This window comes from Octodon degus, unplaced genomic scaffold (assembly GCF_000260255.1).
Source record: "Octodon degus isolate 3935 unplaced genomic scaffold, OctDeg1.0 scaffold00250, whole genome shotgun sequence".
Classification (NCBI taxonomy): domain Eukaryota; kingdom Metazoa; phylum Chordata; class Mammalia; order Rodentia; family Octodontidae; genus Octodon; species Octodon degus.
This window is the reverse complement of record NW_004524826.1, coordinates 954,666-981,585: the sequence shown is the minus strand read 5'-3', so window position 1 is coordinate 981,585 and position 26,920 is coordinate 954,666. Positions and strand designations below refer to the sequence as shown.

The 26,920-nt window shown below is 49.3% G+C and overlaps 1 protein-coding gene across 1 annotated transcript in view; it reads left to right on the top strand.

Annotated features, from left to right (window-relative positions):
• The window catches only part of Cd247 (CD247 molecule), a 71,520-nt gene extending 54,066 nt beyond the window's left edge, over nt 1-17,454 (top strand). Inside the window, exons 2-8 of the mRNA XM_023706294.1 lie at nt 10,005-10,108; nt 11,216-11,272; nt 12,037-12,117; nt 13,011-13,046; nt 13,751-13,807; nt 15,391-15,426; nt 16,413-17,454. Coding sequence (XP_023562062.1) covers nt 10,005-10,108; nt 11,216-11,272; nt 12,037-12,117; nt 13,011-13,046; nt 13,751-13,807; nt 15,391-15,426; nt 16,413-16,478 — 437 coding nt within the window. The 3' untranslated portion in view covers nt 16,479-17,454. The remainder of the gene's footprint in view (nt 1-10,004; nt 10,109-11,215; nt 11,273-12,036; nt 12,118-13,010; nt 13,047-13,750; nt 13,808-15,390; nt 15,427-16,412) is intronic.
• The last annotated feature ends 9,466 nt before the right edge of the window (nt 17,455-26,920 follow it).

Genomic DNA, 26,920 nt, shown 5'->3' with positions numbered 1-26,920 from the left:
CACTGACCTGGCAAGGGCGACTGGTACCAGGACTGCAGCAGACTGCTCAGTTCCCTCCTTTGGTCCACAAGGCCCTGAGCCACCACTGAGCTGGAGCAGCCGTGGCTCGGTAGTAGGAGCTGGAGCACCTGAGGCAGGACTAACAGGGCAGCTCGCCCTGCTTTCTTTTTTTTTCCTTTTGTGGTACTGGGGATCAAACTTGGGACCTTGTGCATGCCAGACTGGTGCTTATGCCGCTGAGCTGTGAGTGTGTGTGTGTGTGTGTGCGTGTATGTACAGAACATGATCAAAATACTTGTGGAATGCCTAAATCTAAAAAAAGTACAGTAAAAGGCACCTTACCGTGCTGGGCCTGGTGGTGCATGCCTGTAATCCCAGCACTTGAGAGGCTGAAGTGGGAGGGTTGCCACAAGTTTGAGGACAGCCCGGGCTATACAATGTGTTTAAAATTAAATTCTAAATTTTTTAGACCCTATCTAAAAAAAAAAAAAAAAAGTCTCCTTGCTATTAATCTCCTGCAAAGTACTCCCCCTCACTTCAAACACACCTATCCCATCATTCTTGCTGCCTTCTGAAGCAGTTCCACAAGTCCTAATGAGGTGTGATCCAAATATGGTGAATGTTGCACTGTCTAGTGGAACGGGAGACCTGTAGAGACACCCCCATGTGTCCTCATCCACCTTAGTCACCGGACTGGACTCTGTGTAACTTCAGGTTCTTTCCCAAAGTCAAAATGATCATGGAAAGTGAATGTTTTGAATCGACTCAAGACATTAAAGCAGCCATGACAGCACAACTAAAGACACAAAAGAGGACTTCTGGAACTGCTTCAGAGAGTGCCAAGAATGATGGGGTAACAGCATTTGAAGGGTGGGAAGGGCATTTTGTGGGGGACTCACAGCAACGTGTCTTTTATTATAATACTGTAATAAACCAGGAATATAAATATTCACGATGAAAGTTTTAGCCCACACTTTGTGTATATTAATATTCTGTGTGTGCATGGCGCTGGGGGTGGCACCTACCACTGTGCCCACACACCCAGCCCAGTAGCTGATTTGACACAGAACAGACTGCACGCAGCCACGCGAGGTGTACGGGGAGTGAACACAAGAGGGCCCCACAGCGCCGCCGTCTAGGCTTACGCCGTTGTCTCAGGTTTTTTTGATTTTTTTAAAAAGTAGGTGGCTCTTGTCCGGGTTAGGTGCTATGCGGCCGTCCTGCTCCAGAAGCCGGATCTCAGCGTTTCCCTACCCCCCCGCCCCCGCCCCCAACGAGCCACCAGCTGCTCTGGCGGAAAAAGTGGCGCGACAGCGAGTAGCTCTCGCTGCAGCAGCCCGGTCCGGGCTACAGCCTGTCTACCAGGGCCACCTGTGGCCACATCCCGGCCAAGGGCGGACCCTCCGCCCCAGGGCTGTGTCCTGCCCTGCAGGGGTAGGGGCTGCTCGGAGGCAACGGTCTGTCCCCCCCACCCCGGAGGGGGGCTCTCGCTGGAAACCGAAAAGAGCAGGACACCTGCCTCCTCCACCTTGGAAGGAGCTCAGCGCTTTTTCTTGTCTCTAAAATGCGGGAAGTCCTCCCTCTCTGCAATTTTCACAAGTACCTCGGGCGGCGGGTGGGAGGAAGTGCAAGGTCTCTGAGCCTCGGGTGTGACTCAGGCAGGCGCTTGTGAACACCGGGAGGCCTCGGTTCGAGCCCCCACGCAGGAAAAATTACAATGCACGCACTCGCGGGCTCTGCACGCCCGGCGTCAGCGCGGGAAACCCTGCCCCGAAGCCCCGCGGCTCCCAGAGCCGGGAAGTGAGGGCCGCGGCGCATTCTCGGCGGCGGGTCTGACGAAAGGCACTGGAGTCCCCCGGAGCGTGGAGACCCCTGGGCTTCCCCCACGAGCTCTCTGACGAAGGGCCGGGAGGCGGGGGCGGGAGGATGGGGCAGGCGGCGTCTCGGGGTCCTGGGAGCCGAGGGTGCTGGGAGGCAGCGGAGGCGCCTCCTCTGGGGTGTGCGGAACTGTACCCAGCCTCGCCGGCCAGGGCCCGCGGGGGGACGCGGCGCAGGAACGTGGGGCGCGGACTCGCGGGGCGCGACCGCAAGCGGGGGCGGAAGCTGCGCGTGTGCTCAGCGCAGACGGAGATCGCGGCGATAACCTGCGGGGGTGGCGCCCGGGACAGGAAACCTCGGGCGGGGCGGGGACCGCGGGGAGCCACGGAGTCCTTGACCGACGCGGTTCTCGACGCGGGCTGCGGGCTGGCACTGAGCGCCGAGCGCACCCCGCGTGGGCGGTTCTCACCTCGCGTCGCGCGGTGGGAGCCCGGCCTGCCGGGGAGCTGACCTCTCTATGAAACAGCTTGATGCAAGCCTGGGAGAGCAGCACTCTGGGAAGCTGAGAGGACTGAAAAGCGGAGCCCCATACTTGGACAATTTAGTGACTTAACAAGATGCTGTCTTGTAGATGTGGCGCGGGGTGAAAGCCCCGGGTTCACTCTCCAGTAAAATACACGCACACACAATAACTTCCCATTTGCACTATTGTGAAGTGTGATTCAATAGCATGAAATAAAGTCGTGATGTGCGGCCACAAACACACCATTTCATCAGTGCAAACAGAAACGCCAACCAGTTACATTTTTTTCCGCAGTAGTTTAAATATACAAGTGACACCTACATGATATTTTTGATATCGTTCTAGAGCTTGCAGTTTTATTTTTTATTATCATAGAGATCTATTGTGAGTGTTTTAACTGTTATAGAAATACAGTAAAATTTATCAGTTTCTCAGTTTGTAGGTATGTTATTTACAGGGATTTTTTTTTCCTCGCTTGTGCAGATAAACTATTTTATGCATATATTTCTACATGCTGTGAAAGTTTATCTGTAGAACAAATCAAATTTGAAGAGAAACAATAAAATCCTGCTGGAATTTTGACGTAACAGGGCTTCCTCTGGAGTGGATCTCTTGTAAATTATGCTAACATTCAGGGGCTTGACAAGACGGCTGTGTGCTGCTCGAGAAAGAATAAAAGCCCGAGACCTGGCCTGTCCTCTGGGGCGGGCCACACTGATGATGCGGGGCCACAGAGGAGTCATTTCACCTCCTTGACCTTGACCTTGACTCTATATGCAGAGAACAAGATCTGTCTTGCTTAAATAACTCAAGTGCCTTAATTAAGATCCAATGTAGGGGCTGGGGAGATGGCTCAGTGGAATAAGCACTTCCCTGGCAAGCACAAGGGCCTGAGTTCGATCCCTGGTTCCACCAACTAAATTGACGTGTGGAGTAGATGTCAGGTGTGACCCTGACTGTCACAATGCCCATCTCTGGAGTTAACAGCCACACACCCATGCAGGTATCAAGTAGTAAGAAGTAGAGAGGCACAATGCCTGAATCTCCTGAGCAACCTGTCAAGACTCAAAATAAGCCAGGCACGGTGGTGCACGCTTGTACTCCCGGCACTCAGAAGGCTGAGGCAGGAGGATGAAAACTGCAAGTTTGAGACCAGCCTGGGTTAAGGCCAGCCACAGTTGCGTAAGACCCTGACAAACAAAACAAAACAAAACAAAGAAAGAGACCAGGGATATAGCTCAGTGGCATGATCACTACAAGTCTGAGCTGCATAGTGAGACCCTGTACAAAATAATAAATAAATAAATAAGTTTTTTAAAAGGCCCAGGGATGTAGTTCATTGGTAGAGTACTCTTGAGTTCAATGCTCAGTACCACCAAAAAATTTTTTTTCAGTAAAATTGAATTAAACTGAAACAAGTTATTTCAGGGTAAAATATTTGTTATGGAATAAATGTTAAGTAGCAAACACTTTGGAAGGCAACTCAACATTAATAGTGGCTGTGTTTGAATATGAAATTGTGATTTTCATTTTCTCTGTAACTTTCTGTACTTTTATGAGTTGGTTTACTTGAAAATAAGAAAACTGACCACAAAATTTTAATTTATTATTATTATTATTTTTGTATTTTATACAGGGTCTCACTATGAAACTTGGACTTGTAGTGATCCTCCTGTTTCAGCCTCCCTAGCGCTGGGATTACAGGCATGCACCACCACGTCCAGTCTTAGTGGCCAGCTCAGCGCGCCCCTGGCAGGACCTGTACTGCACGTCATACTGGGGATTGAACCCTGGTCCTTGCTCTTGCCTAGGCAGGTGCTTAGACCACTGAGCTAACTCTGCAGCCCCTAAATTAAAAATTTTTAATTGCAGAAATCATAACTTTTATCAACATAGAAATAGTCACTCAATCCCACAAACCTTAAAAAAACAGCTTTTTCCCTCTTTCCTTGGAATCTTTGTCTTTGAGGATGTATAGTTCGTAGCTGGTCATGATCAGATGATCGACTTCACAATAAAAAGTTAATGTTCAGAATCCAACACTGAGCAGGGGGTTGCTGCTTGCTGCAGCAAATTACAGCAAACAGCAGCATGCTAGATGGGGTCAAAACCCTTCTTGCACTGAGGACCTCCAAGTCCTCCGAGAGCACAGCAAGTGGTAGGTAAGAACCTGGACTACGATCCACCTCTAGCCTGCTGTTAATTCTCTGAACCTCAGTTTCTCTGGGTGTATAGTAACAGTCACTGTGACACTTGCATAAAAAGACTCATATGGGGTTCCAGGTAAAGAATTCGACACACTAACGTGTGTTGTGGTCATTCTGTGCACCTAATCTCTCTCTTGCCTGCTGCCATGGAAGCTGCTCCCTGGAAGGGGACATTCCCTGGGGGGTTGTTCTGGGTGCCTGGTGCTGTGGCCAGTGGTTGGTGTCACACCCAGCACCCTGCAGGGCACATACTCCCTAGCAGCTGCCTCCACCTTCCTGAGATCATGTGACTTCCTGTTTTCTAAACTCTGCCTGCAGTGTCTCCACCAGTTGAGGGGGGTGGGTGGGCGGTAGGACTCTAGACCCAAAGTTAGGGTTCAAAGGGTGGAGCCAGGGGGATTGTGAGGTGGCCGGTCCTGCCTGGCTGGCAGGCTGTTGTGATTCATATTGAGGACGTCACCTCAAGGAACTGGGCACCTCTCCCACCCCACCCCAGCAGCAGGCACCAAGCCCACCCCACTGAAGGACCACACCTGGAGGGAGCCACAACAGTTGCTCCTTGGTGACACAGTAGCAGATACAGGGATAGAACTCAGGCTGGCATCTTCTAAGGTGCTCACCTTTAGGGCTGAAGTGCTTCCTTTTCATTAAAGTGTACTTCTAGGGCAAAACTAGGACTAAAGTTATGTGTGTATGTATGTATGTATGTATGTATGTATGTATGTATGTATGTGAGCTCTCCACCAGTAATTGGTAGGTGGTAAGCTCCCTGTCCCTAGAGATATTCAAGCTGAGGTGAAATGCCAGTCAGAGAAATCCCTGCCAAAGGCTGGGAGCTCTCTGGGTGAGAGGAATCCCACAAGCACTGGGATAAGGTGGAGAGAGGAGGAGCTTTACATCGGGTGTGCCTGGGAAATTTCAGCCATGTGAACTTTTGGAGCATAATTTTCTTATCTGAGCTGGATATGTTGGCACACAGCTGCTAGGAAGCGCAGAGGAGGCTGAGGCAAGAGCATCTTGTGTCCGAGGCCATCCAGCCTGAAGCACACAGAGTCTGTGCCACAGCCTCAGACCTTAGTCTGCAGCTGCTTGGCAGCTAGAGGAAAGAGGTTTGGATAGCTAAGAAAGCTCTTTCCAGACCCTCAACCAGCAAGAGGCACAGAACAAACTTCATTCACATTTAGGGCCTCTGGGCCTTGCAGGCCTGAGTTCTTTCTTCTTCTCCCGTGGTGGTGGGGGAGAGGAGCCAATGGACCAGAGTTCAGCAGCTGCACCTTCCAGCCCTGGCCAGGGGAAACCCCAACTACAGCGGTCACAGCCACAGTGACCAAGCGTTAAGAACAGGCACACAGCAGGGCTGTGAATGCAGGGGTAGGTGAGAATGCTGGGACCTGCACCCACGGATGAGTGGCACCCAAGGCTCAGGGCTGAGAAAGCACGTGGAGGCAGGAGACCTTGTGACCATACTCAGGTTTGTCCCTACCTGCAGACATCCCTGAGGAGCTTGCTTTATTCCACTGGTCTTGGTTTATCAACCTATGAAGTGGGTCCACTAATAAGAATCCTTCTGTACTCTTTTAAGAATCCAACTCCATCAGGCACAGAAAGTAATTTTAATGGTACAAATTGGCATTGAAACGTGAAGTTGCCTCACCAGTTGAGGATACCCCAGATTCTAAGTGGGATTTGTTGGAGGAGGAGGCCGGCAAGAATAAGAGATCATGCTGGGGTGTGTTTGCAGCTCTGGCTGTGGCGAGATAGGGTTAACTTAGCCCTGATTCCTGTTTTCAGCACTCACAGTCGGCTTGGAGCACAGACACCTCCAAGCTAACAAATCTGATTCTGTACCCCACACCTGATGCTGCATTCCATCTCTCCTGTCAGGCCTGGTGCCCACTTCTCTACCACCACTGGCTTGGCTGTTGGTTTCTTGGGCAGAAGGTCCACACAGAAGGCATTGACCTTCTGTGCTCTTTGCTGTGGTCCTAGGGGTAATACACAGCGAATGCTCTGACAGAGCCATGAGCAGGGATCAAACACATGAGCAACCTCTTCCGATGTCTGAAACAGGACAAGAGCACGTGATTCACTCTGTGTACCTTGTAGGAGTAAGCTGAGGAGGAGGGGATGGAATGCATTCTCCCAGGGCCTGGAGCTTCTTGAACCTGGGGCTTTTGTGAGGATAACAGAAGGCTGTGAAAGCTAGCTGGGTGCATGCTAATCAAACTGTCTGAGCCCTCTGCATGTTCTGACCTGTCACCTCTGGCTCCCCAAGGGCCCCCCACCCCCAGGCGTGCTGAGCTGTCCACCAAGCCTGGGCATGGTGGCACACGCCTGTAATCCCAGCACTGGGGAGGCTGAAAACAGGAGGATCACTATGAGTCTGAGCTACATAGTCAGACTCTACCAAATACATTTTAAAAAAAGAAAGAAAGCAAGATTTCTTCAGTAACACAGCAGTCAGGAGTACCCAAGGATTGCAGGAGGTCTCTGTTCCCTGCTCCCTGCTTGTGGAATCCGTGGCTGCCTCTCAGCCGCCCTGCCAAGTGCTACAGCTCTAACCCCAACCCTGGCCAAGCATTAGAGTCGCTCCCACCCCTGCCAGGCCCTACCCTGGGGAGCTCCGCTGCCATTCTAGAGTGTGGCCAGGCTCCAGAGGCTGGGTCTCCAGCCCTTGGACCATTTCTGGGATTCTCCCCAGTGCTGTGAGTCTGGGGAGAGGGCCTGGAGCATGAGACCGATTGCTTCTCCAGTTGTACAATTGGGTAGGGCAGCCACGTGAGGCTCACATGTCCCCTGGGGGTCACTGCCAGATGGACTGTGGCAGGCAGGGGCACCTGGGCTTGGCAGGAGGTGGGGGAGCAGGAGGTGGGCAGGGCTCCATGTGGGGTGGGGCCGGGAAGGCGATGAGGCCCTTGCAGTTGGCAGCCTGGAAACCTGCCTGGTGCTGGAGTGTGGCCACACCAGCTAAGCCATAGCCTGTGAGGGTAGGGACTCCAAAGAACTCCTGTGTAGGACAGCACTGTCCTTGCTGGGAAAACGAGAGCCTGTCACTTAGCCTCACTTTGTTCTTACTATACCCCTTCAAGTAGATAAGGGTACCTTCCATTTCATGGATGAAGGGAATGAGACCCAGTCGTGTGGGGTTATACAACTGTCACCCCAGCATTTTGTGAGGCTGAAGCAGCAGGATCCCACATTCGAGACCAGCCTGGGTAATTCAGTAAGACTGTCAAAAAACAAAAATAAAAAGGGCTGGGGATACAGCTCAGTGTGAAGGCCCTGGGTTCAACCTTCAGTACTGCAGTACCGCAGTACCGCAGGTCCAGAGGGAGAAAAGGAGGGAAACAGAAGGAGGGGAGGGAGGCAGGCAGGCAGGGAGGGAGGAGGGGAGTGTCTGAGGCCCAGAAGGCGAGCTGATTCCTCAGGCACATAGCTTGTCAGTGGTGTCAGGGATATAGGGCCCCCTACACCCAATGTAGGCTCCATTTCAGTGGCCCTGGCCCAATAAATATTTAATCAATTACATCATTTAGTGAGATCCTAGGTCCTTGCCTGGACCCTCCTGGCAATCATTGCATTCTTGGGACCCATCTCTTCAAACACAGCATGGCCGGGCACAGCAGGCCTGGCACAGCTGAGGAGAGGGAAGGTCCTCACCCAGGATGAGAGTTGGGGTTTGTATCTGATCCTCAGCCAAGCTGCACACTGCACATTTGTCATGGCCCATAAAACCATGCTGCTCTTTAAAAAGAAAGGAAGAAAACTTGTCCCGATTAGTTCTCCAGGGAGGACCCGACTCTCCTACCCTGCATTGTGCTGACTCTGCACAACACAGAGAAAGATTCCTTCTTATTGTTCTAAATTTACTGTCCAGTAATTTTTCTGTTCTCATTTTATGCGATGGGCAGCTGAGCGATTTTCTCCCGGCCTCTTTTATGAATCTAAACCAACCCATAAATTGCTGCTGACATCTCCTCTCCAGCCCTAAAGGAAAAAAAAATCTTCCCAGCTTTTCAGCCTTGGCTGGGGGTGGGGCTTTGGCTCTGAGGCTCAGGGCCTGTCCTGGGTCACCTGGGACAGAGGCCGGCAGACTGGGGGCTGGGCTCTGTGTTGGTGGGGAGCAGGTAGCAGAAATAAAGGCCATGTGGCCACCCTGCAAAAAGGCTCCCAGCCTGGATGGTGGAGAGCTGGGTCCTGAGGAGGGAATTTACAGAGTGCTTTGGGGTGCTGAGCCCTGAACACAGCTCCGGGTGCCGCAGGGAGCTGGGATGGGAGCCTGGAGAGGGGCCTGGAGGAGGAGCCAGTTCATGTCAGGCAGGATGGGGAATAGAGGGGTGCACACACAGCAGGAGGGATGGTGCAGGGGAAAGGTGTGGGCCTGGGGGCCTGGGCTGGATGAGGGCTTTGGACCTTAATGTGGGCGGCTGGGTCAGCAGTGGTTTCTGAGCAGGGACTGTGGGGATGTTGACAAAGAGACCTTCTGGCCAGGAAGGGAATCACTGCCAAGCAGTCTGGGGCCACCTGCCCCCACCCCATGTCTCTGGTGCTGTCAGGGGGTCTGCCAGTTGTTAGGTTTAAAGGGTAAGCACTGGCTCAGAGTGCACACCGAAATGTTGCTAACTTTCACCCTGCTTACACAGAAGAGGCAACCTGAGGGTCAGTGATTCAGCCCAAGTCACCACACTAGTAAGGATGTCCCAGCCCTCATGCTACCTTCCCAACCCTCTACCTCTCCTGTAGCCACCTGAGGGCCATTCTTTCTGGGGTTTGGGCAGTGTAGCCACAGCTGGGGCCTTGGTCCCTGGGGCTTTTATGGGGAAGGACATGGTGCCCACTGTGGCCCCTGTCTGGGTGGAACTGCTGCGCAGTGACCCAGAAGTAGTCCAGTCCAGACCCACTCTGCAGCTCCTCACCTGTGGTGATCTTTCAAACAAAAGCACTAAGTCTCACTTAGCTAGCGTGTGTACTGTCCCTGCTCTCTTGTTCTTTGTATTCTGAGAGCCAAGGCCAACCAAATGTCAGCAGAGCAGTGGCAGGGAGAATCCAGGCCCACAGGGGAGGCAGTCACCCCTGCCTGGGTGGAGAGTACTCGGCAGTGAGGCGACAGGCGCTAGGTGGGGCTGGCTGAGCCCAGCTCTCGGGGTCCTGCTCTCTGCTGTGTGTAGTGCTCTGGGGTCCTTCACAGCTGGGCTCTCATGCCCCCCAAACAGAACCCTTCACCTTCCTACCTAGCACCCCCACCCCTGTCCCCATCTCTGCGAACCTGCCAGGTGTCATGTCCACCACTGGACAGGCCAGGTTTTGGCTCGTGCTGGCCAAGTTGGATGTGTGAGGGAGGCTGCATGAGGGTGAGGCATGGAAACTGGATCTGGTGTCCTTGTCAGATTCTGGGGTAGTGAGGATGTGTTCTTGCCACCCTGGGCCTGGCTGACTGGCTTCATATCTTGGGACAGAGGCACAGAGCTTCGGCCTGCTGGACCCCAAACTCTGCTACCTGCTGGATGGAATCCTCTTCATCTATGGCGTCATCATTACAGCCCTGTTCCTGAGAGCAAAGGTGGGCACCTGGTTCCATGCCAAGCTGTGGGATTCTTTGCTTGGTGAATGTTCAAATGCACAGCAATTGTGATTCTGCAGAGTCTCAGACCTGCTGGTATCTGGGGCTTGATGTTGGGGCATGGCTGAGAGCAGCTGTGTGTGTGTGTGTGTGTGTTGTGTGTGCTTGTGGACCCCAGGTGGGCTGAGGAAGTGGGGCATTTCCCTGGGCTGGGTACGGGGAGGGGAGACCCAGGGCTGGGTACCCTGCTGAGGACCTGAGCCCATGCAGGGACATCAGCGTCCCATGGCAGGGGCTGCTGCTCAGGCAGTTACAGGGAGGGAGGTGGGGACCTTGTGGTCCCTCTCCACATCCTGCCATCCACCTGCTAATCATGGCTACATCAGCCTTTCTTCTGACACCTCAGTTTTCCTGCTGTCATGGGAAGGTTGGCCAGGGTGCTGGTTCACATGAGATGTCCAGGGGCCTGGATTTCTCAGGCGGGGATAGAAGGTGGAAGGCAAGTCATCCCTGCAGCACACACTGGAGCATTTCCCCTTTGGATTTTGGTCTCCACCATGAGATTTGATTGGAAAAATAGTCTCTCTCTCTCTCTCTCTCTCTCTCTCTCTCTCTCTCTCTCTCTCTCTTTTAACTTGGAAACACAGTGGAGGCTGATCTCTAAGGTCATTACCCATGTTCTTAGTTCCTCTTGGCCGCGACAGCAGGCATTGGGAAAGAGTGAGGTGCTAGCACCACATGTCCCAGCTTGGCTGCTGGGACCTTGTGGATGACCAGGGCACAGGTAGGAGCACAAAGGCCATGTCTATAATCTCACTACTCTAGGAGGCTGAGGCAGGAGAATTGCAAGTTTGAGCCCTGCTCTGGAAAAAGCAATTTATTATGACCTTGTCTCAAAATAAAATATTTTTTAAAAGGACTGGAGATGTAACTCATTGCCAAGGCTATGGGTTCAGCTAGGGTTCCCTAATACTGGGGAAAAAAGGGGAAAAGGGGCTCCCTGGCTGTTTGGCCCTGCACAGCCAGTGCAGAGGCGGTATGCGCGCTGACGTCATGGGGCTCTGCAGCCCTGCCGGGAGCAGTCACACACACTCTCCTGTGTTGCAGTTCGGCAGGAGCATGGAGGGGCCAGTCCACCAGCAGGGCCAGAACCAGCTCTACAATGTAAGTCTGCATCCCCACACTTACCCTTTGCCAGTGCCAGCCATGGCCAACCCTATGGGATCAGCTGTTCAACCTATTTTCTAGCTGGGATGGTGGCAGTGCCTACCCTCTGAGCAGGAGGCCCTGCTGTCCTGGCTGGATGCATGCGTTGGGGGGAAGGAGTGCTTTAGGTTCTTCGTAGCAGCGAAGGAAGCAGTTCCACTACCCGGCCCTTTGCCTACCTTCTGAGCCTTGGTTTCTTTTTGTGCTTGTGGGAAAGTCATTACTTACCCATTTGATTGCTCAGCATACGGTAAGAAAAGTACTAGGGCCAGCCAAATAGCTCAGTGGATTAAAGCACCTGCAAGCAAGTACAAGGGCTGGGGGTCCGATCTCTGGGCCTGCCATACCAGCCCTGCCCCTGGGGGGCACTGAGACAGCAATTGAGACTGGGTGTGGTGGCATGCACCTGTAATCCCAGCTCTTGGGAGGCTGTAAACAGGCGGATCACTATGAGTCCGAGCTAGTAGTGAGACCCTGAACACTCTGAAGACCCTTCCCTAAGATAAAAAAAAAAAAAAAAGAAAAGTACTGACCGCCTTTGGGGGGGTCCTACTCCCTGTCACAGCACCCTCTGTTCTCTGACAGGGTCTCTGAGCCCAGAGATGGTATCCATCCCTGCCCCCCTTCCATGAGCCACCACCAGGAGGAAACCAGAAGGGCTCAGCTGGCCCCATGCTCCTGAGGTACCTCCTTCTGTGTCTGACTCCCTCCTCTTGTTGCAGGAGCTCAATTTAGGACGAAGAGAGGAGTATGACGTTTTGGATAAGCGGAGGGGCCGGGACCCCGAGATGGGTGGGAAGCAGGTAGGAGACCTCACATGTGGGGTTGAGGGGCTGGAGGACTTGCTGTGGCCACCTTCCCCTCCCTTCTCCTGGGCCCTGTCCTGCGCAGCCCTGGCCTGGTGTCATGTACTTCCCCAGATGGCTCCTTGTCTGTCCTGAGATGAGCATGGTGGCACCACCTGTCCTGGGAGGACAGACCTGATGATGGGGGCCACACAGGCAGGGGCTTAGGACCCTGGGCACAGAACACTGGGCCTGGGCATCCCACTCACTCCAGTGCTAGGACTGGGCTCAAGGTGGCACTGACCTTGGACTTTATAATCGCCACACCCTGCAGAGATGTAGCAGGTAAAAGAGCCTTTGGAGGATGGCAAGTTTGAGTCCAGCCTGGGTGTCTCAAACAAAAATTTAAAAGGCTGGGAACAAAGGTGGAGGCCCTGGGTTTAACCCCTAGTACCAGGGTGGGGTCAAGGCAAGCAGAGCTAAGGACAAGGCTGAGACTTCCACAGGTTGCCTGCCCATTGGCCCATCTGGCCCTCATCTAGACCCTCTAGGCAGCCGTGAGCCAAGCGTGTGCTGTTAGCAGGAGTGGGGAGTGGGAAGACGCTGACCACCCCTTCCCAGCCTCCTGCCCCTCCCTATGCACTCACTCCTCCGGTCTGCAAGGCAGGTGAGGTAGGCAGGGAGCACACCCTCCATACTTCTCAGCAGAACCATGTGCCTCATGTCCACAATGGGGCTCCATAGCACCTGTCCTCTTGGCAGGGCAAGGCCTGGGACACCCTGCCAGAAGTGGGGACAATGGCCTCCTGGTACCTGAGTCAGGCACCAGATGCCTGGACTCACCCCTCTAACCAATGGAACTCCTGGTGCCTGGACTCACCCCTCTAACCACTCCTTGCTGTCTCTCCTAGCCGAGGAGGAAGAACCCTCAGGATGGCGTGTACAACGTGAGTGCGGGATTATTCACCCTTGACTTCGTTCACTTGGGGGGTGCACAGCAGGGTCATCTGCTTTCTCCATACTTCATTCTCACCCTGTCTAGGCTGTTGCTTTGCTGGGTCAGGCGGGTTACCTTCTGGCTTGCAGCCTGCTGCACAGAGGCTTGTAGGAAGGCATCTCAGCTGAGCAACATAAATGTCCAGGGTTGTTTCTGGTCCCACCCCTCCCCTTTCTGCTTTTTGGCCTGGGGGCATGGCTTTCCACTGCAGGCTGAGCTGGGTGAGAAGGAGGGTGCTTCCTGTTATGCATGCACCCTGCCACCTGGGTGTGCACCGGACACTAGTGCTCTCCCTCCCCATCCTCCTGTGATTGGCTGATTCGTATCTCATGGTGTCAGTGGAGACAACTTGCTCAAATAGATGATCTTGGGAACTCCAGGCCAGCCCTTGTGTTGCCCAGTGTACCTACTGTGGTCTCCAACACCACCTCATATTTGTACAGCTTCACTGAGCTTGTCTGCTCAATGCGAAGGAGAACTGAGGTTGAAGCAGGTGGTGGGGCTGGTTGCAAGCAGAAGCGCTATGGGTTATAGAAGATGGACCCTCACTTGTGGACACCCCAGCCAACTTGGGAGCAGAACACCTTCTTCTTGTGGGAGAGCATACTCTTTTTTGCATTAGTCAGTAAAATCAGCAACTTGTACCTTCTCCAGGCGCTGCAGAAAGACAAGATGGCTGAGGCCTACAGTGAAATTGGGATGAAGGGCGAGGTGAGTGGCCTTCCTTCCTCATGCCCACTGAGTCCTTCCTGGCCTTTTCCCCAAATCTCCTCCAGACAACCTGCAGAAGCTCCCTTGTAGTGACCCCCTGGTGATGTCAGCTCTTATCCAGCTTGACAGAAGGAAGGACTGAAAAGCAAATCTAGATTCTGTGATAGCCTCAGGTTTGTGGAAGTGAGTCAGGTCTGGCACTGGCAATGCCTGGAAGTGCTGAGGGCTTTACATGTGCTACCCCCCCCAATCAGGGGCAGAATAAAAATAAAGGGCCCCTTGTTCCTGTTTGAGGAGGAGTGTTAGGATGGTGAGATGTAAGCATGGAGCCCTGGCAGGGGCCTAGGGTGGCTGCGTAGGTTGTGTGACTGTGATGCCTGTGTGGTTTGTGTCCTGCCCAGATGGGTCTCTATTCATTCTTACTGTAACTCAGTGCACAATGTGTGCCCTGCGAAGAACAGGGGGATTAAATAACTGACCTAGGTCACATAGCTAGGAAATGCAGGAGCAGGAGTCGAATCGCCTGCAGCCCAGCTTAAAACAACAGTCGCTGTTCCCAGAAAGTGCCCATGACTGCACAAGCATTTCAGGAGCTGCAGAGAGGCCTGTCTAGTTTAAGCAGCTGATGACATGGCCACGTGTTACTAGGATTCTAGGAGGATCTTGAGCCAGGTCTCCCCTTAGCACGCAGAGGTGGAAGAGGCTTGACCAGGGGTCTAAGGACCCTTCTGTCCCAGTGATACAGGGAGAAACACTGATCTTGGGTGGGTGACCTCCAAATGAAATAAGGACCCTCCAAATGACAAAGGGAAAAATGATCTCTGGACCTGACCTGCACGAGTTTGTGTTCTCTAAAACGGAAGAATGAATTTTAGGAACAAACGGAGGTTATGAGCAGAATATATTTATTGAGGGAAAGAAAGCTCCTATCCAAGAGAGGGACAGGTGGGGGGCCCCGAGTGGGTTGTCCCTGGGAAGCTGTCTCTTCCAGGGATTTTTATAGAGTAAAACCATGTGGTGAGGTGGGTCTAAGGTGGTAGAGACCATGGGAACTCACTTAGGTGGGCATGAGGTGGGACAAAACTATGGTCAACCAATGAGATTACAAGCACCATTGCTCAGGTAAAATTGATTAAATCCAGTATCAAATGGTGAATTGTGTCAAATAGCAAGCAGGCATGAATATAGACAGGGTCTCTTCCTGTTGGGGGTTGGGTTAGTGACTCATTTGGGCTCTTTCAAGGTGATTGATTCCTATTTAGGATAGTAATCCCTAATGCCCATCCCTGGGGAAGTATGCAGCTGTGTTTCCTCTTTTTGTCTTGGTCTTGAGGTGTGGTCCATATGGGAGTGTCTGTCTCTTCCAAGTTGCAAGGTCACCTTGTCTTCCATCTTGTCTCCTTGAGGGCCTGACCCTGTTTAACTGCCTATAATATTTCTATGTAATTTGGCTGCCTGCAACACCAGGGCTGGGTGGTAGCTGGGAGACAGGCACCTGACTTCCCAGGGACCCCTTGAGTGCGGCTCTTGAGCAAACATGCCACTACTGATTGCCTTACTTTCTAATCCTTCTCATTTTGCAGCGGCGGAGAGCTAAGGGGAATGATGGTCTTTACCAGGTAAGAGTTGGGCCTTCCTTCCTGAGTGACACTCTCTGACAGGGGATGAGACTGAGGCTCCCTTACCAGCTCCTGGGCAGGGTAAGGCCAGCATCATGCCGGCCAGTGGCACCTCCACTGCCAGGAAGTCCCAAGGGTAGATGGGATTCAGCCTTTGAGCAGATCACTTGACTCTAACCAGGAGGCCACAGGAATCCCATGGAGTTTTTGGCCACAGTAGACAGAAGCAGCAGTGAAGTACAGCCCTCCAAAGGTACAGACAGAGTAGGCCAAGGGCTCTCCACAAGTGACTCCCTGTCTTGCATGTGGCTCTTGCAAAAGTCTTGAATCCTTGGACCTAAGATCTGGGAGGATTTACAGGAAGGTGGAAGAAACAGAAATTAAGCAAAATAATATTGTAATCAGATGCCTGGTTTATGCAAATTAGTACAAATGATTATGCAAACTAAGTGTAGTCTACTTTTCTAGAACAGGATCCACAATGGATTCATGTCTCTCCTTTTGGTTCCTTGGTTCTGGGCTTGAGTTGTCAAACTGAGAGTACAGAGTGAACATCAAAAGGGCCCCAGAACCCATCTGTTGGAAATTGGTGTGGCCTGTGCCTTCCCAGACTCTGGACCAACCTTACCTTCTGCTCCCTGACAAAGGACAAGCCATGGTGGCCAGGCCTGGGAGGGAGGGCTGAGGTCCAGGAGCTTCACTCTCCCTGTGTCAAGTCCAGGCCTCTCATGGGTACAGGACTATGGCAAGCAAATTCTCAGGAGCACACCTGGTCCTCTCCCAGGACTCCAGCTCTGGATCTGAGCATGGGAAGCTTCTTTCTCTTTGGCCTGATGGGATGATGTCTGGGGCCAGTTGCTATGGGTCCTAGCACCTGGGGAACTGGGAGAGGATTTAGCTGGAAAGGAGATGCTACAAACTGGAGCAGGGGTCCTCCTGGAGCCTAGGCTCTTGACCACTCTTCTTTTCCAATCTCCTTCCACCAGGGCCTCAGCACAGCCACCAAGGACACCTATGATGCCCTGCACATGCAGACTCTTCCCCCTCGCTAGCAGCCGATGGACTCTGCCTCTCTCGGGCCTGATTTCCTGATACCCACATGGTGAAGGACATAGGATTAAGCATTCACAGCCAAAAGAATGTTCCTGTATGAGTAGGGTACCTCAAGTTGTAAATTGGGTGTTCTTCAATCCCAAACTAGCCCACACAGAATGCCAGCCCTGGACTCCCTCAGGGTGCCCCCGCCGCCCCAGTGTGGCAGGCCTGTCCTGGGGTTTTCTGGCTTGCTGGCGACTATAGACAGGCCCCTTTCCCTGAGGCTCTAGGCCCTGGCTGAGGGGCAGCAGCACTCCCTCTCCCAGCTCAGTTGTTACATCTGTGTTTCTTGAAGTCCCCGGGAAGTCCCCAATGTTAACACATGTCCTGTTTATATCTGTCAAACTTTTTTTTTTTTTTTTCCTGTCCAAATTTGACTGGCTTTGCTCCTGCTGTACATGTAGCTTCTGTGGTCAACCTTCCTTCATTTCAAGGTAGTCTGTCATAGCACCATGTGGCGACAGGCTGAAGGCAGCCTGGGCAGCAGCCCACTGTCTGCTGAGGTGAATGGCAGGCATGGGGAGAGTTGTGAGGCGGAGGCCCCTTCTATCAGGTGTGCTTGTCACACCAGTCAGGATGCCAGGTGCTTCAGGGACTGAGATGGACAAGAAAGCTGCCCTTCATGGGGCTCACACTGAGGGGGAAAGAGCTGGCAAGACAGCCCAGAAGCCACAAGAAACCTTATCATGGAGGATGAGCAAGAGAAGGCACAAGCTTGGCCTTCTCCCAAGCCTGCCCTCACCCATGCATGGCCTGAATGGTGAGCTGTCCTCGCAGAGGTCTTGAAGATGACTCAACACATGTAGCCTCCTGACCATCCATCCCTGAGGGCCAGGGTGCCATGGGAGAAAGCTATGGCTCCGGAACACTTTCTGTGTGATTAAAAGGCGCATGTCCATGGCTGGAAATCCCTTTCCACTCAGCTGGTTGTAATTTATACTGGTTTGCTTGAGCCTATTTTGCATAATAAATGCTTCAGTGAAAATGCTGCTTACTCTAAGCCTTATTCCTGCAGTCATCAAGAAACCGGCATGTGAGAAAAGGGTGGGCACAGGGCACCCAGCGCCGCGGGTGTGGCTGTCAGGGAAGCGTCTTGGGCAGCAGACTGGTAGCTGTGCCTTGGGAGTGAGGGCAGTGCCCAGGGCAATGGGATGGCAGAGCCCAGAGGATGACAGGAAAAGGCACCTGGCTGTCGGAATGCAGGGGGACTCAGGAGAGGGCCAGGAGGAGCTCTGCAGCGAGCAGGACCATGGCCTGTGGCAAACAGCAGCTGACACGAAAGTGCCCATCTCAGTCCGTAGCACGCGGGGGCCAGCAGCAGCAGACAGCAGGCCCTGCAGGTCGGCTTCCTTCACTAAGCAGCCCTGCCCAACAGAATTTCCTTGACCTGGAGTGGCTCCGACACACGCCCACCAATTTGTATCACACAAAGACTGAAATCTGAACCTGGACTTTCTCAAAGAAGTCCAAGACTTTCTACAACAACCCTTGAACATCCGGGGTTTAACAGCTATGTGTGTCCCTGGCAGGCACATATTTAAACACAAGGCCCTGGATTTGTAAGCCAGCTTTGTAGAATTCTACTCAGTGGGCCTGTGTAGCTGAAATCCACTTTGGTTAGTCTAAGTGGTGAGCCTTCTCCTTGGGGCTTGTACAGGCTATGTAATCTGTATGGCCCGTTTGAAAATATATTTGGCCCAATTCTGTCAGTGTCTTAGGGGAAAGTGGGGAGAGCTGGCAGTGAGCTATGGGAGCTGGAACTACCCAAGTTGGAGGACCCTGCAGGCTACCAAAGAGTAACAAGAGAGAGGACGCCAGTGTTCAGGGGAAACAGGTCTAGGTCCACAGTGACAGTGGCTACCTCTGGAAGGGTCCAGATTTCTGCCCTACCTGAGGTCTTGCAGTGCCATCTCCACAACACAGCTATATTCCCTTCCTCCCAAGACATGAGTATAAGGTAAGTACCAACAATTTATTCCCGGGGGGAAAAAACCCCCACTATGTTAAAAACAAACATCTATTGTTAGGCATATGAGATCTGATAGAAAATACAATGAATGTTTAAATGAAAAAATAAATTACAGTGAAAAGCAAATTGCCATTTATCCCTCTGCAGTACTCTGCAGTCTGTGAAGACATTTGTCCTGTTCTTGCCACTTCCTGAAGCAGTTTTCAAGTGTCCTTCTGAGTCGTTAGTTGCACTGTTGTGGCTGCCTCACTGTCTTGAACCTATTCAAAACATTTTGAATGAAAGTCATTGATTGACTTTTCATGGTCATTTTGACTTTGGGGATAGAGCGAGAAGTCATGTGGTCCCAGAGCTGGTGAATAAGGTGGATGAGAATACACTATGATATTTCTATGAACCTCCTTTCTGCTGGATGTCTTTGGCAACATCATTCACTGTATTTTTGATCAAACCTGATGAAAGAAAATTTATAGAACTGCTTCAGAAAGTAGCAGGAATGTTGGGATAAGTGTTTGAAATGAGGGAGAGAATTCAGAGAATTAATGGCAATGTCTTACTCTAACAAATCTTTTTAAACATTCACTTTACATTGTCCTGGTCCATCTGTTAAAATCAATGTAAAGAGATGTGCCTTAAAATCATTATCTAATTTTTTTCTTTTGTACTGGGGATGGAACTTAGGAGACCTTGTGCTTGCCAGGCAGGTATTTATGCAGCTATCTCCCCAGCCCATGCCTTAAAATCAATAAAACACAATTATACTTGAATTGAGGGGCCATGTTATTATATATCTAAATGAAGATGCAGATGTGTAGTATCAGTTTTTTTTTAGAGCAAATTTAGGGTTTTTCATGGAAGAAACTTGATGCTCTTGGCTAACAGAACAATATTCAGACACACCAACAGCTTTCACCCTGGCCTATGGAATAAGCTTATGTGCTGGGAGAGCAAAGGGCAGACCGGCACTCCACTTCTGTGCATTCCCTAGGAAACTGGGCTCCTGTGATGCAGCCTCCTGACCAACAAGGACTGCTAGGTCAAAGTCTAGTGAGCAGTTTATCTGCATTACTTAGGGTGTGACATGGTTACATTAAAAAAAAAAAAAAAAAGAAAAAAAGAAATGGAAAAGTTCTTTGATGTAGGAGCAGGGCACATGACCAAGTATTTGTCTTCTCATTTTTGTTGCGCTACAAGACCGCAGCTTCCACGTGACAGCAGAGCTCTGAATTCAAGAACAAACATCAGTCACATTGGTCAGCACAGGACAGGCAGGGGCACTTCCATAAGCTCTCTCCAACAAGCTCAAGTTTTCTGAGATGCTTGTTTTCAGATTCAAATTTGCCTTCCTATGAAATGGATTGTATGAGGACCCCACACAGAAGCTACCGAAGCCAATCAGTATAGCCTCCCACAGGAGAACCAGAGGGCGGTGAGACCAGCTTCCTGAGAGGACCTGGCATCAGACAGTGAACTGGGAAGGGAGCTCAGCCCTTGGAGGCATGCAGCCACAGGGGGCTCTGAAGAATTTCCTTGCTGGATCAATCACATAAAACCTCCAGCCTGAAGGAGGCTGAGACTGAACTCAGTTCCCAGTGCACCCTGCCGATGGAAAGCTGAAGAGCAAGGCAAGACTTGGGCTTGCAGTGGGCCAGGGTTCCCAGTGACTGTGCCAGGAAAGGGAATGGGGAGGCCTCTATCTGCGAGGTGTGTGAGACATCCAGAATAAAACCACAGTGACTTCAGAGAAACTCCAACAATGTGAAAACACTTGGAAAAATGGTTTAATGATGTTTTACAACAGAAATGAACTGTACAGTTACAGTAAGTTTAATATATATATATAAAAATTACAGCAGACAAATGCATCTACACAAAGTCTACCATTTCATTCAGATTCACTGGCACCTACAATCTCTCCCAGCCTACAGCCCCTGTAGGCAGCCCCAGGAGGGGAATCATAAAGGGCACTTTAAAAATGACAGCACCGCTCATAGTCCCCACACCTCCTTAGGTTCTAGGAGGTGTCAGCTAATTCCCTACCTTGTAAAGTCGCCCATGTTTCAGGTTTGCAACACCAAGAAAATGTGTGTGTTTCCAAAGGGGCGCAGATAACAAGGTCCAGTGTTCCCAGTTATCAGTTGATACAAAACATTCCTAGCAGGGAAATGGCTAAACAGGTGCTCTGGGGCAGTGAGGCTACACAATAGCCACCCAGACTGCAAAGTCACCTAGGAGAAATGTAAAAGGACTCCCAATAAACTATGGAAATTGTCACTGCCTCCCATTAAAGCTGCTGGACAATTTTGGAAAGAATCATTTACACCACATCATAAATTTCCACAAAGAAGAACTCAAGCTCACATTTTAAAGTACATAATATAAAACAAAAAGTTTTGGGAGGCCAAGGGGCTAATTCCCCTTGTGTCCCTCCCTTGACAACAGTGGAAAAACACCCCTGAATCAATATTTAAAACACAAGGGAGAAAAGAAATGGCGGGGGAATTAAGGTATTTAAAGACAGAAAACATCTTTAGAAAAACACGATCACTGTCTCTTTAAAACAAAACAAAACACCAGTTGGGCACAGTAATCAGTGACTATGCAATCCAATTGACACCTGGTAGAGGATTATTATTCAATATTATGTACACTCAGAACTTTTTCATTTTCTTTTTTATTATGAACACCTAGGCAGTGAAAACTGTTATGTTAATACATATAGACACACCCAAAACATACAAAAATACTATTATTTCAAACTACTAAGAATAAGACAGCTCAATTATTTTCATGCTATGACTTTAAGAGCATTACACTGAAACAAACAAGAAGTTAAAGGACATTTTTTTTTTAATATCCCAGAAATATACCAAAATATACATCTAAGCTTTGGAATTACTGAGGTTAGACTAATGCAAGTGCTGGGTAATCGTACTTAATACACAAGTCTAAGGTTCTGCAGGAAAGAAATTATCTTTGGTATCTGCATCAGGCTAATATTATTAACATTTGGATTTTGCTTTGGGATAGAGCTTGTATGACCCTAGAACCAAATACCCCCCTCCCCCAATCAACTGAGATTAAAAAGATCCGTGTAAAAAGTTTCTTCATTTGCAATCCCCCCGCCCCCCAAGTTAAAAAGTCACAGGCATCTACCTAGCACAAAAGGTTGTGAAATACAATGCATAGTTGCACAGTGGTGCTGCAAAAAGGAAAAACTAAAGAGAAATGAAAAGTTTGATAATCATTCTGCATGTTTTCTCAAGAACAGGACAGCCACTTCCAAGCAGTTCCAGTAAAGGAAAAGAGAAAAAGGCTCAGAAGGACCCCTCCACTCCACCACCCCACCCGAGGTGAAAGCACCCAGCAGAGCAGCCAATCCCGCGCCAGTGTCTCCAACGCCCCCTTCTGTGGAGTCCTCAGTCAAGCTGGGCCTGCAGCAGCTGGGTGCTCTAGTCCCTGCACCCAATCCTCTGTGACCCTGGTTTCTGGTGGTGATTTTGGCTTTTGTTTTGAGAAGTCTGACATGCCAATTAGTTTCGTGGCGTGGCCACAAGCTGCCAGGACTAGGCTCATGCACCCAGCTGCCAGAGGTTGCCTGCCTGCCCGTGACCTCCCTCTTCTAAGTGCCAGGACACCACAGACTGGATTGAGCTGAAGACGTCCCTTTTCTTTGGTTTTTTTGTTTGTTTTGAGTTCATACAATCATTAAGAAATCTTTGGTTTTGGCTGGAAATTTAAAAAACAAAACAAAACAAAGAAACCACCCTTCCCTGGCTTATAGCAGCAGTATTATGACCTGGCTAGGCTTCTGTTCAACTTTAAGGGTGGGAGTTGAAGGTTGAGAACTACATTCAAAGAAAAGGTGAAAGGGCAGGGGATGCAGCTTCTAGAGAGCCCATTGGATACAAGATTGTCAAATAATAATAATAATAATAATAATAATAATAATAATAAACTTAAATATTTGGATTTTTTCTTTTTGGTCATGTCAAAGGAAAAAAGTGAAATGCGTATGCAGCAGTCAGCTTAAAGGAACCTTTGGTGTCTTCCCTTCTACCCCAAGTTTCACAGATACATAGAAGCCTGTGTCCTCCGAGGGGAGGGGGCTGGCCTCCACACACAGGGCAAAGGACAGAGTTCTGCCGCAGCCCAGCCCGCAGTCAGACATGGGCAGAGGCGGGGTGGGGCAGGGCAGCCCTGGAAGGCATCTTGGAGGAGAGCAGATGTGCTAAGATCTGTGATGACCCCTTGCAACAGAATCAGAAGATTGCAATTTGCCCTCGGGTTTGCGGCAGCTTCCAAGCAGTGCCATTCAGAGGCTTCAGAAGGGCCCACCCTCGGCTACAGGTCTCGAGATGCTATAGGCCAGAGTTCAACAGCACAGAGCGGAGGGAGGGCGGACTTGGCAACTCTGTAGGGCTGAGAGGAAGTTAAAGCAAGTGAAGCGACCACGAGTTAGAAATGAGGTATAAAAGAGCTCCTGGACTTGTGGTGGGCAGGAAAACCCACGCTTACTCACCTAGCCCTTGCCACTATCGCAGACCAGGGGAATGGGGACTTCTCTCTGCAGCCAGACCTCCTGTGGACTTTGCAGTGCACAGTGCCCGTGCACGCAGAGGTAAAAAGCTGCCACAAGCCTAGTTTTCTCTTCCCCCATCGGATTTAAGGGCCAACCACTTTTTCTGTTGCAGCAGGATTAGAAAATGGCCACACAGCGTCATGATTCCTCCTCTCCTGCACCCAGGCTGAACGCACATTCTACTTCTGCACATCACACAGGAATGGAGCCAGAGCTAGAGCTCCCCAGCTGCGTGAAACCTTGGCGTCACAGACGCTGGCGGTTCAGCTTCTGAAAGTGCATTTCACTTCCTCTTTTTTACACCTTGAAACAGTGCTAGTAGCTGGATGGGAGCTGGCTTTCTGCATCTCCATTCAAAAGAAAACTTCTGAATGAAACTTCGTTCTTTAGGAGCTAAGTGGTTAGATGTCTCATATCTCTGAACAGCTCTGTACTCAGCTATCTGCCTGCAGACTGGGATATGCTGGAGAGTTTGCTGCCACTGCCAGTTTATGAAAGAACCCTTAAGCTGCTTTTGTGAAGTTGTGACCACCTAAAAACCATCAGCAAGCAAACAAAGAAAACATGGAGAAACTTTGCAGCAGACCTCAGTATTTTTTCTACAGTAAGTTAGTTTGGGGGTCTTAACTTTCTGACAGTGTCCTGGTGTGAACCAGAAAGTGGCATGTAGGCCGACTCAGGAACACAGAAAGGACGATCAGCATTTCTCTCCCTAGCCCCTTGAAGCTTTACTTCCAGGCTCAATTCCTTGCTCTTTACGCTCGTTGTTTCCCATACCCTTTGTTTCAAGTGCTCTTATCTTCCCTATCCCTATCACCTACTTACACATCTACCTAATGCTTTGAAAAGTCAGACGGCGTTAATACTACTTTTACATAATGTCAGAACAAAAAACTTACTAGGAAAGCTTTCATGAACTTATGCAACCTGATCATTTTTGACAAAGTATTCAGAGAGCAATATATTATTTTTCCTCTCTCCCTGTGTCCTATCAATACATCAAAACAGCGAACTACTTAACTTCTGAGAGACTGTATTATAAAAACATTTTGGAATAAAACAGTTATACAGAAGAATAAAGTAAAATCTTTTGGTTTTTTTCATATAATTCTGCTCTTGAAAATGCTTCTTCAAGAGACAGTACATAGACAGCACATCTAAAATATTGTCTGAACTCAAAGAGGCTGTATTGGTTCTATTTGTAAGTACTGTACTAGATAAAGAAAGAAAATAATTCTACCCCCATCTTTTGCATTCCTAAAATTTCTCAATTCCAAGAATATCAGTGCTACACTGAGTCTTTACAAAGCCAGCAGAGTGAAACAAAATAAATCTCTTTGCCATAACCAAACAAGACTTCTTCCAAAAAGTAGGGAAGGAGCAAAAGGAAAGGGAAAGAAAAGAAACATGGTAAACCTTTAATGAATTTCATCTTTTCGCTCCTATTCCCTCTGCCTGTTTTGAAACTAAGGATAGAAAATGACATAGTGTCCTTGGTATCTAAACCAAATCCCACTTAAGTTGTATGAGATGGATCATTTATTTAACAACAAAAAAGCCTTTTTGGAGATATAGTCTTTATCAGAATTCTGGGAGCTAAAAAAAGCTGTCCCAGAGCATGTGCAGCGAAGACTGAGTTCTTTTATAACTGACATCACTTCTCATTCACACTGCACCTGGAGCGTCATCGTCTTCTATCCTACAAGCCGATCCGCAGAAGTGCGCTTTATCACAGGTATGAAGTGAGCAGGTTAACTTTCAACTGCTGGATTTGATTTTTCTTTTGTATGTATTTTTGTTTTAGGCAGAACAAGTCTTGGTATTAAAGAAAAAAAAAAAGGTTTTAAATGTTGGGCGACTAGCACAACATCAATAACAGAGGGTGACTAAAAGAACTTGTTTCACTTTAATTTTTCTGGATTAAGATACAACAATTACCTCTCCACTCTTCTCAAGTTAGTTGGTGCATATCTATTTCTGTCTCTACTTTTCATCTGCACACCCAGACATTTACACATTCGTCCTTTACCTAAGCTTTTGTATATATACAGAGGTAATGAATCATTAGGAGTGGCTGCAAGTCTGGGGAGTGTGGGTAGCCATAGGAAGGGTTGTAAGTGTGCCCTTGGGACCCTGAACCTGTTGGACACCCCACATGTCAGCTGCATGCCACCACACACTGCTGCAGATCTGACCACAGAGGCCAATAAATCCTAAACTCAATCACAGGGGAATATCAAGTTTCCTTTGGCAAGACAGATATAAAGAAAAACACACACGAGCAACATTTTCCCTCTAACATAATCAACTTCTTTCTCCCCTACCCTGACCACCCTCCCTCACCCTACAAACTGTAACCTATAAACAGGACCCCAAATACATACAGCGTCAATCAGGTTTATCAGTCATAATAAACATTAGTTTAACTAAATACTACAGCTAGAATTATTTCCACTATATATAGTTTTTATTTATTTGGTTTTTAGTTTAAAACCAGTTTTGCAACAATGCTAAGCTATGCTGAGGTATTTTATGAAGGTGCCAGAAGCTAGCTGTTGCCCACGAGGATTATCCTCACAGATTAAGGTACCACTATTCAAAGAGAAAAAGGTATGAAGAGAAAGAGTGAGGGAGACCCAGATTATCGACTCAATGTAAGGTTCACTCAAATTTACTGCTTTTAGCAAAGGCCAAGAGTAGAAGAACCAACCTAAGGAAGCAATTCATGAGAAAGGATGATTAGAAGAAAGTAATAGTTCACAAGTCATCCAAAAAACTGCAAAGTGTACAACTGCTGAGAAATATATTCCCTGCCCTCCTGGTAGGATCCTTTCAAGTCTTACTGGAAATTTCATGATGTCCCATTTAATCTCTCTAGATTAAGAAAAGGATAGGATTTGTACAAACTTTTAATGATGAAAGCAATTTATCCTATTCCTGTTCAACTCTTTGTACTGTAGGTGCTATCCATCATCATACGTAAACCTGATCATATTCTTCTTGAGAGGAATAGCACAGACTTTTTCCTTCTTAAAATTGAAGATAAATATGAAGATTTACCATTTTATAGCATCATCCTCAAAATGTCAGTGACTTGAAATGACTTCAGAACAGATAAGACTATGATTATATGAGCAACGTTACACACTAGCTGCTTCTCTCTCTCTCTCTCTCTCTCTCTCTCTCTCTCTCTCTCTTTCTCTCTCGATGGTTATGAATAAATTCCTCTATCAGTTCCTGCCCATTTGGTTGGTTTTAAATTTCAGTTCTTTAGTCTTTTTTGCTTATTAGCATTGACAGTCTGGCAAACATTTTTGGCTCTAAGCGAGTTTGAAGAATAAAGAAACTTCAATTCATCATGTTGAAATGCTGACTCAAGAGGACAGTATATGACAAACTCTCCCTCCTGAGGGACTGTGACTGTAGAGTGCCCTCTAGGGCTCCCTGTTCCCCTTCCATTCTCAGCAGCTCTTTCTTGGGGAGAAATGTAGAAAGAAGCTCCTCTTCTGTCTCCCTTCCCAATGATCTTACTTCCTTCTAGGTCAAGAAAGATCTGTGAGGATGGCCCATCTTGGGAACAATGGCAGACTATGAAATACAGAGCTTCTCTGTAAGCCAAATGTTCACTGCATAGTAACTGAAATGTTTTCTGCCAGGATTCTGAACTTTAAAAACTGACACAAATTCCTTGTATGTGCAGGTACATCTAGCTTTTCCAGAAAATTAAATATAATTTTAAAACAAAGAGTGGGCTGAATTTAAATACTGTGTCAAGCAAAGATCTGTGCTTTCAGATTACATACCATATTTTCCCTATCTTCCCAAATACATGAAGGTTAACAGACAAA